The 15,886-nt window shown below is 42.6% G+C and overlaps 1 protein-coding gene across 1 annotated transcript; it reads right to left on the bottom strand.

Moving 5' to 3' along the window:
* Nucleotides 1–1,005: 1,005 nt before the first annotated feature.
* On the bottom strand, nucleotides 1,006–15,367 carry LOC133420557 (trichohyalin-like). The gene is made up of 4 exons (XM_061710253.1): nucleotides 15,288–15,367; nucleotides 9,593–9,686; nucleotides 4,766–4,853; nucleotides 1,006–1,669 (listed from the first exon to the last, which is right to left on the bottom strand). Exons 1-4 carry the CDS (start codon nucleotides 15,346–15,348, stop codon nucleotides 1,037–1,039), a joined length of 876 nt encoding a protein of 291 aa, XP_061566237.1. The 5' UTR covers nucleotides 15,349–15,367; the 3' UTR covers nucleotides 1,006–1,036.
* Between the last annotated feature and the right edge of the window lie 519 nt (nucleotides 15,368–15,886).

The following is a 15,886-nucleotide window of genomic DNA, read 5'->3' as shown; positions in this document are numbered from 1 at the left end:
ATACACTGGCCGCTCCGTAACTGTTGCGCACCACATAAAGCGTTGGCCAACCAAAAACTAACCACATAAGAATTTTACCTAACATTCACCAGGAGGTGGAACCAAAACAACATAAATCAATCTATTACAGGTGCGTTTAGATGACGAAATCAAACGTGGAAGAGCGTGGAGTGAAGTGGTGCGGTGCAAACATGTCAGCAGTGTGGAAGTATTTTAGAGTGGCAAAGAATAATACAAGAATGGCTGTTTGCAATGAATGTTCTGCTCAAATATCTAGAGGGGGCACATCTGCAAAGTCTTTCAGCTACAAGTTTGATTTATCATTTGAAATGATAAAAAACCCTGAGCGCTTTAATGCATTTTTATTATTTTAAGGCCTATGTTACAATGTTCAGTCAGTTAAGCCTAACGTAAGCTCAAAGATGGCCACAAAATTTATTTAGCTAATTTATTTATTTTAAGTTATTGTTCTTTGCTGGTATAATGTCTGCTGGAATATTTAAGAAATGCTGGGAAATTGAAAAATGTTCAGTTTTTTATGTTCAACAAATGTTTTCTACCTTGTAATTTTGTAAAAGATTTTTTTCTTTTAAAAGCATGCCTAAATCAAATGTATTTGATTTATGCAATGGTGAAAAAATTGGCAAAATAAATGAAAAACTGCGAAGAACCATGTTCGGTATTGTTCGGTACTCGGCCAAGTGTTTATTATTATTTTCGGTTTCGGCCACAAAGTTTCATTTCGGTGCATCACTACAATTAACCTAGCATGCATGTTTTTGGACTGTGGGAGGAAGCAGGAGTACCCGGAGAGAACCCACACAAGCACGGGGAGAACATGCAAACTCCACACAGAAAGACCCTGCAATATTTCAGTTGATTTGTAATGAATCCAGAATGTATGATGTTTTTTTAATTGCATTACAGAAAATAAAGACTTTATCACAATATTGTAATTTTCTGAGACAGTCCTGAATATGATAATCTTAAATAATACAGGAGCCAAAAAGGAAAATTCAATTTTGACCTTTTTATTTTAACATGGTTTTTTAAATACATTTTCTATAAACGTCATGAATTCCCGTTGTCTCCTGTCCTCTCTTTCTGCAGTTTCCTTGTCCCTCTTATCCATCCACTCCCTCCACTGCAGCTCCCTCCTCTCCTCTCTGTCCACCCTCTCTTTCTCCCTCTTCTCCTCCCGTTCCAGCCACGCTCTCTCCCGCCTTTCCTCCCGTTCCAGCCACTCCCTCTCCCTCTTTTCCTCTCTTTCCAAGCGCTCCCTCTCCCTCTTCTCTTCTCTCTTCTCCTCCCTCTCGAGCCGCTCCCTCTCCCTCTTCTCCTCCCTGTCCAGCGCTGCCCTCTCCTTCACCTCCTCTCTGTCCTGACAGAGCTTCTTCCTGACGTCGTCGCTGTCGGACATCTCCAGGATCTTCACCCAGTCTGGGTTCCTCCTGCGCTTGGCCTGGTTTTCCAGCCCAGAGTGTATGTTGGAGGAGGACAGAGGAGACACCACGAACATGTCCTGGATGGACGAAGCGTCCACCAGGACGGGGGACACCATGCTGTGTCGGCGGCTCAGAGCCTCGTCCATGAGGGAGAACCACTTCCAGGAAGTAGCCGTGGTCTCTTCCCCCTCCATGCCCACGCCCGTCCTGGACGTCTTTAGTTCCTGGAGATTCACATGTTAGGAAAACCTTTAGTTCCTGGACACATACAGTTGAGGACGATTTTATTAGCCCCCTTACAAAATAGTGCTTGTTTTCTAAGTGTTTTCCAAGTGATATTAACCAGAGCAAAATAAACTGAACACAGCTTTTTGTAGACTTCGTAGTTTTATTTTGGATGCTTACACTATTTAATATTCCACTCAGAAATGAAGATATTGTACAAAACACAAAAACTACCAGGGTCAAAATTATTAGCCCCCCACGCCCTAATAGTCAATTGTGTATCCTTTTTGCTGTATTACTGCCTGCAGACGTTTGTTGTAGTTTACAACAAGTCTCTCACACCTCATTTGAGGAATCCTGGCCCATTCTTCTTTGGCAAATCTCTCCAGTTCCTCTAGATTTGATGGGTGCCTGGCATTGACATGTTTCTTTAGGTCACCCCACAGATTTTCTATTGGATTTAAGTCAGGGCTTTGTGCAGGCCATTCAATGACATTCACTTTGGTCGTCTGGAGATAGTTCTTCACCAAGAGGGAGGTGTGTTTAGGATCCTTGTCATGTTGGAAGATGAAGTGACGTCTCAGACCCAGTTTCACAGCTGACTGCCTAAGGTTCTCTTTCAAAATAGCCAAATACTTTTCTTTATTCATGATTCCATCCACCTTGACAAGATTTCCTGTTCCAGATGCACTGAAGCATCCCCACAGCATAATACTCCCACCACCATGCTTCACTGTGGGGATGGTGTTCTTTGGGTTGAATGCCTGTCCTTTTTTTCTCCAAACGTAAGCAGTGTCCCTGTGGCCAAAGAGCTCTAGTTTAGTCTCGTCAGACCATAAGACACGCTTCCAGTATGAATAATCTTTCTCCAGGTTGTCTCGAGCATACTGAAGTCTGGCTTGAAGGTGCCTCATCCTCAAAAGTGGGGTTTTTCTTGGTCTGCACCCTCGTAGGTCATTCCTGTGCAGAGCTCTAGTTATGGTCTTCTTCGAGACAATGATTCCTGATGTGGCCAAGTCATTTGCCAGCGCCTTGGAAGTTAATCTGGGGTCTCTAGACACGTCTCTCACCAGTTTCCTCTCCAGTCTCTCTGAAATCTTTCTCTTTCTACCTCTGCCAGGCTTGTTCTGCACTGTGTTGCTGTCTTTGGAGCGTTGAATGATGCCTCTCACTCCAGTCCTTGACACCTGGAAACGGTTGGATATCTTCGTATATCCCTCCCCTGCTTTGTGGGCATCTATAATTCTTATTCAATTCAATTCAATTCAATTTTATTTATATAGCGTCTAATACACTTATTCTGAGGTCCACACTGATCTCCTTTGTTTTTGGCATGTTGCTTCCTCAACTGCCAGCTCCATAATGAGGCTTTTATACCATGTTTTGGCTTGAGTTAATTAACTTAACTGAATTGAGTGCAATCACCTGTTTGACCTGACCTTTATGCACATCACCTGTGAAGGTTAAGCACATCACTGCATAAAAGTGGCTTGTGTGATGACTTAATAAATGGTAATTTCTTAAAGGGGGCTAATAATAATATCCCTGGTCATTTTAGCTTTTTCTTACATAATAATGTTTTGGTGCACAAATATAAATGTTTTGGCCCATATAATGACTCATTGTATGTTCAGGAATGCTCTGTTAGAACCGCCTTGCTCTGCTAAAAAGGATCTTGCCAGAAACTTGAAAAAACTTAAAATTCCATAGGGGGGCTAATAATATCGTCCTCAACTGTATATACATAATAAAGATATAGATATACACATGTACACAAGACACACATGTTAGGAAAACGGTCAGTTCCTGGAGATGAACAAGAATCACTGTCACTGTTTGGAAAACTGTTGGTCACTGTTGCTGGTTTTAACCCTTGTACTGTCTTTGGGTCAAAATGACCTAATTCTCCTTCCTTCTTTCCTCCTGCTCTCTCCTTCCTTCTCCCTTCCTTCCTTCTTTCCTTCCTCCCTTCCTTTTTCCCCTCCTTCTTTCCTCCTGCTCTCTCCCTTCCTTCCTTATTTCCTCCCTTCCTTCCTTCCTTCTGCTCTCTCCTTCCTTCCTTCCTTCCTTCTGCTCTCTCCTTCCTTCCTTCCTTCCTTCTGCTCTCTCCTTCCTTCCGCCCTTCTTTCCTCCTGCTCTCTCCTTCCTTCTTCCCTTCCTCTTTTCTCCCTTCCTTTCTCCCTTCTTTCCTTCCTTCTTTTTTCCATTCCTTCCTTCTTTTCTCCTGCTCTCTCCTTCCTCTTGTCTGCCTTCCTTCCTTCCTTCCTTCCTTCCTTCCTTCCTTCCTTCCTTCCTTCCTTCCTTCCTTCCTTCCTTCCTTCCTTCCTTCCTTCCTTCCTTCCTTCCTTCCTTCCTTCCTTCCTTCCTTCCTTCCTTCCTTCCTTCCTTCCTTCCTTCCTTCCTTCCTTCCTTCCTTCCTTCCTTCCTTCCTTCCTTCCTTCCTTCCTTCCTTCCTTCCTTCCTTCCTTCCTTCCTTCCTTCCTTCCTTCCTTCCTTCCTTCCTTCCCCCAAAGACAGCACAAGGGTTAAGGAAAATAAAACACTGAATCAGAGAGAGTTTATTTTACTTCTGGACACAACCATCAGCTCATGTTACATGAGGAATAACCGGTGCTTGCTGTACTTATATTCTTATATACTTATACGTGTATACTAGCTGTACTTATATTCTTATATACTTATACATGTATACTAGCTGTACTTATATTCTTACATACTTATACGTGTATACTAGCTGTACTTATATTCTTATATACTTATACGTCTATACTAGCTGTACTTATATTCTTATATACTTATACGTCTATACTAGCTGTACTTATATTCTTATATACTTATACGTGTATACTAGCTGTACTTATATTCTTATATACTTATACGTGTATACTAGCTGTACTTATATTCTTATATACTTATACGTGTATACTAGCTGTACTTATATTCTTATATACTTATACATGTATACTAGCTGTACTTATATTCTTACATACTTATACGTGTATACTAGCTGTACTTATATTCTTATATACTTATACGTCTATACTAGCTGTACTTATATTCTTATATACTTATACGTGTATACTAGCTGTACTTGCCCTGTACTTTTGTTTGAGGTTTTCCCACTTCCTCTTCACTTTGTTGGGCTCAACTCTTCCCACCAGACCGTGCTCGCTGACGTACACCCTGGTAGAAAAAGACGGAAAAAGGATTATCATCTTCCCCAAAATAAATCATTCACACAATCTAATCTCACAATGACATGTCTTATAATATAATATACATGTTTTATAATATAGGGCGCAGTAGTACTTTGAGAAGTGATCTTAATTTCCTAGATTCATTACAGGAGCCATTCAAATAGAAGCTAAACACTGTCATGTCAATAAGAAACACCTCTTTTTGGTTTGAGGGCTAAAACTTTCAAGTCCAGGGACTCCAAAACTGAGCCCCAGTGTAAACTACACTATAATAATAATAATAATAATAATAATAATAATAATAATAATAATAATAATAATAATAGTGATGACTTGGTTTTATATAGCTCCTTCAAGGCACCCAGAGCTTTACAGAGATCATTATTCATTCATAGTATACACATTCTCACTGGTGGTGGTAGCTACGTTTGTAGCCACAGGTGCTAGGTTTGTAGCTACAGCTGCCCTGCAGACTGACAGAAGCGTGGCTGCCATATCGCGCCTAACGGCCCCTCCGACCACCACCAACATTCATACACATTCACACGGGGCAAGGTGGGTAAGGTGTCTTGCCCAAGGACACTACGACAGCAAACTGGGACAGAGCGGGATTCAAACCGCCGACCTTCCAATCATTGGACGACCCGCTCTACCACCTGAGATACTGCCGCCCCGATATATAGATATATACATACTATATACTAAAAGAGATTAAAACCACAGACGGATTTTTACTGCATTTAAAAGTTATTCTCCCTGATCCGGAGGAGCTAGCAAGAATTTTGAAAGAGGCACCTCTAAGCCCCGCCCATTCGGTCCGAATGATACGGATTGGTCCAGGTCCAGGAAGGGAAAGAACCAATCAGATGCCTTCATTTTAAACCACGCCCCCCCGCCCTGTCCCATGCGCGCACTCGCTTATAGCCCCCCGTGTCCACTTCCCACGGGTCCTCCTGGGCTCACAGTGTCCCAGTGTAACCCCCTCCCTCCCCTCTGCCACGGAGCCCAGTATGTAGTTATTTATTATGTAGTTATTTCCAGAGCAGCTCGGTCCCGCTGTGTGAGAGCGGGGAGCAGAGCGCAGGTCCGGGCAGCCCGCGGGGACACGAAGAGCCGCCGCAGCGCCGGCTCGGAAGCTGTATGGGGTCCGTGGGGATGTAGGCGTCTCCATCACGGCGAGAGCGGAGAGCGCCGGTGCACGGCACGGCAGCGCTGCGGTGCAGGCTCTGTTGGCACAGCTACGCCGTAGGGTACGCCGTAGCCTACGGCGTAGCCTACGGCGTAGCCGTGGCTCTAGAGGCTGCACGGCACCGCAGCGCTGCCGTGCCGTGCACGGCACCGCAGCGCTGCCGTGCCGTGCACCGGCGCTCTCCGGGATGGAGACGCCGGTGGGCAGGATGCACGTTTGGGTGGGCACAGCCCCCCCCCTGCCCCCCCTAAACCGGCCTCGCTTACAGGTGAATGAGACATGGGGTAGTTTTGCTGTAAATGTGCTGTCCAAAATGTTTAATAATCGTATGCGCGTTCGTGTTTGTGGGGGCGTGGCTTTGGACGGAGCGCCCGTGGGTGGGGGCAGGGGGGGGGTCGTAGGGGGGCTTAGAGGAGGCGCCACTTTCAAATCTTGCTAGCTCTAGGAAGTTGCATAGAATAACTTTAACCCTTGTGCTGTCTTCGGGTCAAGGAAGGAGGAAGAATGAAAAGAAGGAAGGAAGGGAGAAAGAAGGGAGGAAGGAAAGAAGGGAGGAAAGTAAGGAGGAAGAAAAGAAGGAAGGAAGGGAGGAAAGAAGGGAGGAAGGAAAGAAGGAAGGGAAAAGGAAGAAAGGGAGGAAAGAAGGGGAAAAAAGAAGGAAGGAAGGGAGCAAGAAAAGAAAAAAGAAAGGAAGGGAGGAAAGAAGGAAGGAAGGGAAAAAAGAAGGAAGGAATGAAGGGAGGAAAGAAGGGAGGAAGGGAGGAAAGAAGGAAGGAAGGGAGGAAAGAAGGAAGGAAGGGAAAAAGAAGGAAGGGGAAAAAGAAGGAAAGAAGGGAGAAAGAAAATAAGAAAGAAAGGGAGGAAAGAAGGAAAGAAGGGAAAAAGAAGGAAGGGGAAAAATGAAGGGAAAAAAGAAGGAAGGAATGAAAGAAGGAAGGAAGGAAAAAAAGGGAGGAAAGAAGGAAGGAAGGGAGGAAGGGAAAAAAGAAGGAAGGAAGGAAGGAAGAAAAGAAGGATGGAAGGAAGAAAAGAAGAAGGAAGGAAGGGAGAAAAGAAGAAGGAAGGAAGGGAGAAAAGAAGAAGGAAGGGAAAAAACGAAGGATGAAAGGGAAGAAGGAAGGAAGGGAAAAAAGGGAAAAAAAGAAGGAAGGAAGGGAAAAAAGAAGGAAGGAAGGGAGAAAAGAAAGAAGGAAAGGAGTAAAGAAGGAAGGGAGAAGGAAGGAGAGAGCAGGAGGAAAGAAGGAACGAGGTCATTTTGACCCAAAGACAGTACCAGGGTTAAACTGTTAAGGGGTTAATTGTGTAAAGCTGCTGCTGACTTCAGTTGGGGGTCATGGGGGTTTACTGGAGCCTATCCCACCTCTTAATGGCTTAATGGTTTACAGTTTAAGATTAAGAGTCCCAGAATAATTGTTTGCAGGCCGGAGCCTCAGGAGCTGCGTTCTGGCCTGTGTTCCCGGCCCTCCCCCCACCTCTGGTCATCCCATTGCTTCTTCCACCTGCCTACGTGGATGTCTGCTGTTGCTGCTTCCGCCTGCCTGCACCCCCCCCCCCCCCTCTGGTCATCCCGCTACTCCTTCCACATGACTGTTGTGTGCTGCTGACGCCCCCCCCCCCCCCACCTCTGGTCATCCCGCTGCTGCTTCCACCTGCCTGCTGTGTGCTGTCGACGTCCCTGACTCCCCCAGTCTGGCCTTCGGCAGGAGGGTCCCCCCTTATGAGCCTGGTCCTGCTCAAGGTTTCTTCCCTCCTAAAGGGGAGTTTTTCCTTGCCACTGTTTGGCTTAAGGCTTTTCTCCCACTAAGGGAGTTTTTACCTGCCATTGTTTATATAATAATTGCTCGGGGGTTTATGTTTATGTTTATGTTCATGTTCTGGATCTCTGGAAAGCGTCTAGAGACAACATCTGTTGTATTAGACGCTATATAAATAAAATTGAATTGAATTGAATATTCTAATTTTTTTAGATAGGACATTTGAGTTTTCTTAAGCTGTAAACCATGATCAGCAATATTAAAATAATAAAAGGCTTGCAATATTTCAGTTGATTTGTAATGAATCCAGAATGTATGACATTTTTAGGGCCCGAGCACTTGCAGTGCGAAGGCCCTATTGTATTTGCAGGAATTCTTCTTCTTCTTCTTCTTCTTATTGTTCTGACAAAAGGAAGGCCTTTTTGCCCCCCTAAACGTGCCCAAAAAGTCACCAAATTTTGCACCAAGCCAGGCCTGGTGAAAAATTTGATATTTAATGGGTTGCATTAATGGGCGTGGCCTAACGGCTCAACAGCTCCCCCTAGAAAACTTTGTGCCTCAAGCCCCACAATACGGTTAGATGTACATGCACGAAAATCAGTACACACCTGTATCATGGCGCAACTTAAACAAAAGTCTCTTGGGGTCATGCCCGAAACCGAACAGGAAGTCAGCCATTTTGAATTAATCGCTTCATTTTGGCGAAATTTATGCCATTCCTTCGGCAGTTAATTCAGCCCGAACCGTAACGTGCCCCCAAGTGTGTTATACATCAAAATGTGTGTCTCCATCCTCCGACACCCACGCATTACTTTTCTCTTTCAAAAGCGTTACCGTGGCGACGCTAGACGCCAAAAAGCGTGCCCACCCTTCATCTGATTGGTCCATATTTGATATTCACCAAATTTTGCATGCAAGCCAGGCCTGGCGATAAATTTGATATTTCATGGTTTCCATTAATGGTCGTGGCCTAACGGCTCAACAGCGCCCCCTAGAATACTATTCTCTGCCATAACTTTTTGAATGGTTTGACATAAAGAGTCGTGGGTGGTGTCATGGGACTCGGTATAGAGTCCTTGACCATAATTGGTGAAAATTAGCTCCGCCCCTTCTTCTGATTGGTTGTCTACATTTCCTGCTATAACTTTCGAATGGTTTGACATAGAGAGTCGTGGGTGGTGTCATTGGACTCTGTATTGAGTCCTTGGCCTTCATTGGCCTGAATTAGCCCCGCCCCTTCTTCTGATTGGTTGTCCCTTTTTTCTGCTATAACTTTTGAATGGTTTGACATAGGAAGTCGTGGGTGGTGTCATTTCTGATATGCTTATGGGGGGCGTTGGCCGTGAGTGCGAGGGCCCGTTCATCGCTGCTTGCAGCTTGAATTGTTTTTGTAATTGCATTACAGAAAATCACAATATTCTAATTTTCTGAGACAGTCCTGTACGCATCACTTAGCAACCAAACACCGCTGCATTGCATTGTGGGAAGTTTCTGCTTAGCTAGTGTCCATCAATCCACACTAATACATTTCTCCAGAATGAGTATGGATAGTACATACTATTGAGTACGTTCTAATGTTTCGGACGCACTAAAAAATCTCACATACTGTGTTTGCTACTCATTAGGAGGAAGGATGGAATTTGGTGGAAACTCCACACAGACGCTGAGCCAGAAACCCTGGAAGGTGGTTGTGAGGAAACTGTGCTAAACATGCCACCTTCCTCCGTGAAACTTCAATAATACGTTTGATTAATAAAGAGCTACAACAAAACGTGGACTTACTCAAAACCCTTCCGTGCCGCGTTTCGTCGCCCATTGAAAAGACAGTCATTTGCGGATCGCCATCTGATGAGGGTCTCTGTGTCCACATCTGTCCCTATAATAGTATAAGTATATATTTATATGTAGATATATCCAGTACTGGAGTTGAGGGAGGATGAGGGGGGATGGCATCCCCCCCCTGAAATAAAAACGGTCCAAATCATCCCCCCCGAAATAAAAACGGTCCAAATCATCCCCCCTGAAATAAAAACGGTCCAAATCATCCCCCCCTGGAATTAAAACGGTCCAAATCATCCCCCCTGAAATAAAAACGGTCAAAATCATCCCCCCCTGAAATAAAAAACGGTCCAAATCATCCCCCCTGAAATAAAAAGGGTCCAAATCATCCCCCCCCTGAAATAAAAACGGTCCAAATCTTCCCCCCTGAAATAAAAAACGGTCCAAATCATCCCCCCTGAAATAAAAACGGTCCAAATCATCCCCCCCCCCTGAAATAAAAATGGTCCAAATCATCCCCCCTGAAATAAAAACGGTCCAAATCATCCCCCCTGAAATAAAAAGGGTCCAAATCATCCCCCCCTGAAATAAAAACGGTCCAAATCTTCCCCCCTGAAATAAAAAACGGTCCAAATCATCCCCCCTGAAATAAAAACGGTCCAAATCATCCCCCCCGAAATAAAAACGGTCCAAATCATCCCCCCTGAAATAAAAACGTCCAAATCATCCCCCCCGAAATAAAAACGGTCCAAATCATCCCCCCTGAAATAAAAACGGTCCAAATCTTCCCCCCTGAAATAAAAACGGTCCAAATCATCCCCCCTGAAATAAAAAACGGTCCAAATCATCCCCCCCTGAAATAAAAACGGTCCAAATCATCCCCCCTGAAATAAAAACGGTCCAAATCATCCCCCCCCTGAAATAAAAACGGTCCAAATCATCCCCCCCTGAAATAAAAACGGTCCAAATCATCCTCCCCCTGAAATAAAAACGGTCCAAATCATCCCCCCTGAAATAAAAACGGTCCAAATCATCCCCCCCGAAATAAAAACGGTCCAAATCATCCCCCCTGAAATAAAAACGGTCCAAATCTTCCCCCCTGAAATAAAAACGGTCCAAATCATCCCCCCTGAAATAAAAACGGTCCAAATCATCCCCCCCTGAAATAAAAATGGTCCAAATCATCCCCCCTGAAATAAAAACGGTCCAAATCAATCCCCCCCTGAAATCAAAAACGGTCCAAATCATCCCCCCCCTGAAATAAAAACGGTCCAAATCATCCCCCCCCTGGAATAAAAACGGTCCAAATCACCCCCCCCCCCCGAAATAAAAACGGTCCAAATCACCCCCCCCCCTGAAATAAAAATGGTCCAAATCATCCCCCCTGAAATAAAAACGGTCCAAATCATCCCCCCCTGAAATAAAACGGTCCAAATCATCCCCCCTGAAATAAAAACGGTCCAAATCATCCCCCCCTGAAATAAAAACGGTCCAAATCATCCCCCCCTGAAATAAAAACGGTCCAAATCATCCCCCCCCTGAAATAAAAACGGTCCAAATCTTCCCCCCTGAAATAAAAACGGTCCAAATCATCCCCCCCCTGAAATAAAAACGGTCCAAATCACCCCCCCCCCCCCCTGAAATAAAAACGGTCCAAATCATCCCCCCCTGGAATAAAAACGGTCCAAATCACCCCCCCCCCCCCCTGAAATAAAAACGGTCCAAATCACCCCCCCCCCCCTGAAATAAAAATGGTCCAAATCATCCCCCCCTGAAATAAAAACGGTCCAAATCATCCCCCCCTGAAATAAAAAACGGTCCAAATCATCCCCCCTGAAATAAAAACGGTCCAAATCATCCCCCCTGAAATAAAAACGGTCCAAATCATCCCCCCCTGAAATAAAAACGGTCCAAATCATCCCCCCCCTGAAATAAAAACGGTCCAAATCTTCCCCCCTGAAATAAAAACGGTCCAAATCATCCCCCCCTGTAAAACTGCCATCCCCCTTTCCATCCCTTATGTCATTTCACTACCCCTAAAAAAGAAGCCACAGATTTTAGGGCACTTGAAATCTTCCCAGGGGTCTGTCCCAATACTCCCACTACTCCTACTTTCAGCACCACCCATAAAATCAGGAAGCTGAGAGCCAAAAGCTGTTTTAATTTCAGCTGTAGCGCTGTTAATATGCCACTTTATTAAGTTTTAATATTTTTTCAGGCGTAAAAGTAACCGTTAATCCCCAACCTGGGCTCAGTTTATCCAAATAACGCCTGTTAAGAAATTTGACCCGATGTTTTGGGAGAAGAGCCGCCGGCTCGGAGCAGCAGCAGCCGGAGTACAGACGTGATCGCCGGGTCAACCTGCGCCGTCGTCCCGGGGAGAAACCTGCAGTTCTGTGGAGAATTACTGCTGGCTGAAATAAATCATTTAGGAAGATAAATGTTGGTTTAATAGATGAAATCTAAAAGTTGTAGCTACGCCTGTTAAGAAATTTGCTCCGAAAATTTCGGGATTTCTGCCTGCCTGCTCCGGAGATGATTTATGGTTCCGCGTTAAATCGACGCAGAACCTACGGCGTAGGGTACGGCGTGCGTCGCCGCTTAACCTACGGCGTAGGCTCTGCGTTGGTGTAACGCGGAACCATAAATCAGCTTTTATTCTGGCGAGGTTTGAAAAAGACTTCGCAAAAACGAGCAAGCGAGTGATTATGTACATTCACTGAGTGAATATTATGAAAGTGAAATATATATTTCTCGCTAGAAATGTAATCAAAACTTATTTTTAAGCAGAAACTAACTCAAAATATTGATTTTATTCACTAAAAAATAAGAAATGTCCACTAGGTTTTTTTTTTTGATTCAGTCTGCAAATGACAACGTAAAGCATTCTGGCACATTTTTCTGGCCCTCGGTCAGCATCTGAAATCTCTTGATCCGTACGGCTAGATCAAGGGTCGGCAACCCGCGGCTCTAGAGCCGCATGTGGCTCTTTAGCGCCGCCCTAGTGGCTCCCTGGAGCTTTTTCAAAAATATTTGACCTTTTTTTCCTTTTTAATCTCGAAATTTTGACTTTTTTCTCGACATTTCGACTTTTTTCTCGAGATTGTACTTCAACATTAATCTCGACATTTCGACTTTTTTCTCGAAGTTTTGACTATTTCCTCAACATTTCGACTTTTTTCTTGACATTTCAACTTTTTTCTCGACATTTCGACTTTTTTTTTCTCGACATTTCGACTTTTTTCTCAAAGTGCATAATGAAACATAAATCTCCCCACCAGTTCTAACTAATTTAGAAACATGCAGCATGTGATGTCTTCATTTTAAGGCTTATACAAGACTTTTCATTTTTTGCGGCTCCAGACATATTAGTTTTTTGTGTTTCTGTTCTGTTTTTCTTTCTACATTTTGGGTTGCCGACCCCTGGTCTAGATTGATACACACTAGCCCTCGTTTTCTCCACTACCCCTAGATGAAAAGAGGAATTGGGACACCACTACCTGTGTTGTATGGATTGCTATGTACGAACTCCATTACCCAGCATGCCCTAGGTGCTTAGCACATGCGCAGTAGCTTCAGCAGAGCGCCAGCTGAAAGTGTCAGTTGGTGTTGTTGCCATGACAGCCAGCAGTCGGTTATTATAACTAGGGCTGGGCGATATGGACCAAAAGTCATATCTCGATATTTTTCTCGATATTTTTTCTGTGCCATAATTGGGGTTTCCCCCAAAGCATTATAGCATAGCATCTCTGTTAGCATCTCTGTTAGCTTCATTTTTTTCTGAGGCAAACCCTTAAAAAAACAGTCAGTTTTAATACAAAGCCTCGTGCCAAATGTCACACAGGTTCCTTTATTAACAGAGGTCTGCACAATATCAAAATGTATAAAACAAATGAAATAAAAATAAACTGCCTGCATATATAGAATAAAAATGCTTCTTGAATAAAATAAAAAAAATATCCCTTTCCTGCATAACAATTAAATTAAAATACACTGTGCAATTAATACAATGTAGACAGTAACAGGCAGACTTTTCCACTGAGGTTGACAGTTGTGCAAATAACAAAACATTTGTGCAAGTCTCAAATAAAACATTCAAGTCAATTTGTCACAAAATAAGCTATATCAAAATCATAAAAAAAAAAATATATATATATATATATATATATATATATATATATAAATATATATTTTTTTTAATCGATATAAACGATATTGGCTCGTACCATATCGCGTTTGAAAATATATCAATATATATTAAAATCTCGATATATCGCCCAACCCTAATTATAACGGTCTGGGAATAAACGTCTTGATGAGACCAGCTACACGCCTCGTCTGCTATATACTTATATATTAAGACAGACAACACATGGTGTCAGAATGGCCCATGAGTAATTATAAGAAGAAGTTTTTACCGCGAGAGAGCCACGGAAGAGGAGTAAGTTAAAAAAAAAAAAAAAATTAGGGGTAGGACTGAAAAGTAGGACTAGTGGGGGGATTGGGACTGGACCTTAGAGTCCTCACCAGAAAAATAACACCAGAAAAATGACTTATTTGACAATTTTCACTTGAAATAAGTAGGAAAATCTGCCAGTGGGACAAGATTTATCTTCTCATTACAAGCTGATGAGTCTTGTTTTAAGTGTAATGAGATTTCTTTACTAAAATGAGACATTTTCACTAGAAATAAGACAAATATTCTTGTTAAGATTTTGAGTTTTTGCAGTGAACGGTCCAAATCATCCTCCCTGAAATAAAAACGGTCTAAATCATCCCCCCCTGAAATAAAAACGGTCCAAATCATCCCCCCCCTGAAAAACTGTCATCCCTTCTTTCCATCCCTTATCGCATTTCATCAATGAATGTGGTTTTACTGCTATTTCAACATTTAGAGTCATCACCAGAAAAATAACTTATTTGACAATTTTCACCTGTTTCAAGTACATTTTCACTTGAAATAAGTAGAAAAATCTGCCAGTGGGACAAGATTTATCTTCTTATTACAAGCAAAAAAATCTTGTTCCACGTGCAGATTTTTCTACTTATTTCAAGTGAAAATCTACTTGAAACAGGTGAAAATTGTTGTTTTTTCCAGTAATGAGTCTTGTTTTAAGTGTAATGAGATTTTTTTTACTAAAATGAGACATTTTAACTAGAAATAAGACAAATATTCTTGTTAAGATTGTGAGTTTTTGCAGTGATCCATTTTACTTATCCTGTGAAGGACAGAGTCATATTGATAAGTTCAGAAAAGTGTTTTTTATTGTTGTGTTTTGATGTATTTTGATGTAAGCCCAGTGGATATTTCAAGCTTACAGAAGGCTGCATTTAACTGCTGCTATGTCATTCCTGCAGTATTTCTGCAGCTGTTTTGGTCACTGCTATTATTTGTAATATATTATATTATTTGTAATCAGCACAAATTATCTGTCCCCATATGATAAAATCCACCATCCCCCCTACTTTTTATGATTTTTTTTTTACAACTCGAGTACTGTCTCTATATATATAAATATATATAAATAAATGGGAAACCTACACTAGGTGATGATGGTATTTAACTCGCACAAGTAAATGAAGTACTGACAGCGAGCCTAAGTACATAAAGCGAATATTGGACTAATATTAGTCCCATGGCAGTTTACTGTTGTCGCCATGTTAATAATAATGTTAATAGGAGACGGCAAAGTCTTACATTTGTACTCGTCCGCCTCCACCAGCACCACCACCGAGGAGGCTCCTCCGTCTTCCACCATGTTGCTCTGTTGTTGTCTCGTGTTGGGCCGCGGTGCATGATGGGAGACGGGATTTCAAGCAAGTCGACTCGTCTTCTTCTTCTTTAGATTTCCGGCAGATTAGTGCATTGCTGCCTCGCACTGGTTTCTTTGTGTCATTACAGCTCTGAGCCACACTGGTCTATATTCTATCTACAATAAAGTTGAAATTATGGTGAGAAAAGGCGAAATTTCGAGAAAAAAGTCAATATTTCGTGTATAAAGTCGAAATGTCAAGAAAAAAGTCGAAATGTCGAGAAAAAGTCGAAAAGTGAAGATTAATGTTGAAGTACAATTTCGAGAAAAAAGTCGAAATGTTGAGAAAAAAGTCGAAATGTTGAGAAAAAAGTCAATATTTCGTGAATAAAGTTGAAATGTGGAGAAAAAAGGCGAAATTTCGAGAAAAAAGTCAATATTTCGTGAATAAAGTGGAAATGTTGAGAAAAAAGTCGAAAAGTCGAGATTAATGTTGAAGTACAATTTTGAGAAAAAGTCGAAATGTCGAGAAAAAAGTCAAAAT

Source organism: Cololabis saira, chromosome 20 (assembly GCF_033807715.1).
Source record: "Cololabis saira isolate AMF1-May2022 chromosome 20, fColSai1.1, whole genome shotgun sequence".
Lineage (NCBI taxonomy): Eukaryota > Metazoa > Chordata > Actinopteri > Beloniformes > Belonidae > Cololabis > Cololabis saira.
Note: the sequence above shows the minus strand (reverse complement) of the source record. Positions and strands in the feature narration are given on the sequence as shown.

Coding starts and splice junctions, on each gene's coding strand:
- LOC133420557 (XM_061710253.1), bottom strand. CDS start 15,348: ATGGTGGAAGACGGAGGAGCCTCCTCGGTGGTGGTGCTGGTGGAGGCG. Junction 4,854..9,592: donor GCGGCACGGAAGGGTTTTGA/GTAAGTCCACGT, acceptor TTTTTCTACCAG/GGTGTACGTCAGCGAGCACG. Junction 1,670..4,765: donor ACCTCAAACAAAAGTACAGG/GCAAGTACAGCT, acceptor GTGAATCTCCAG/GAACTAAAGACGTCCAGGAC.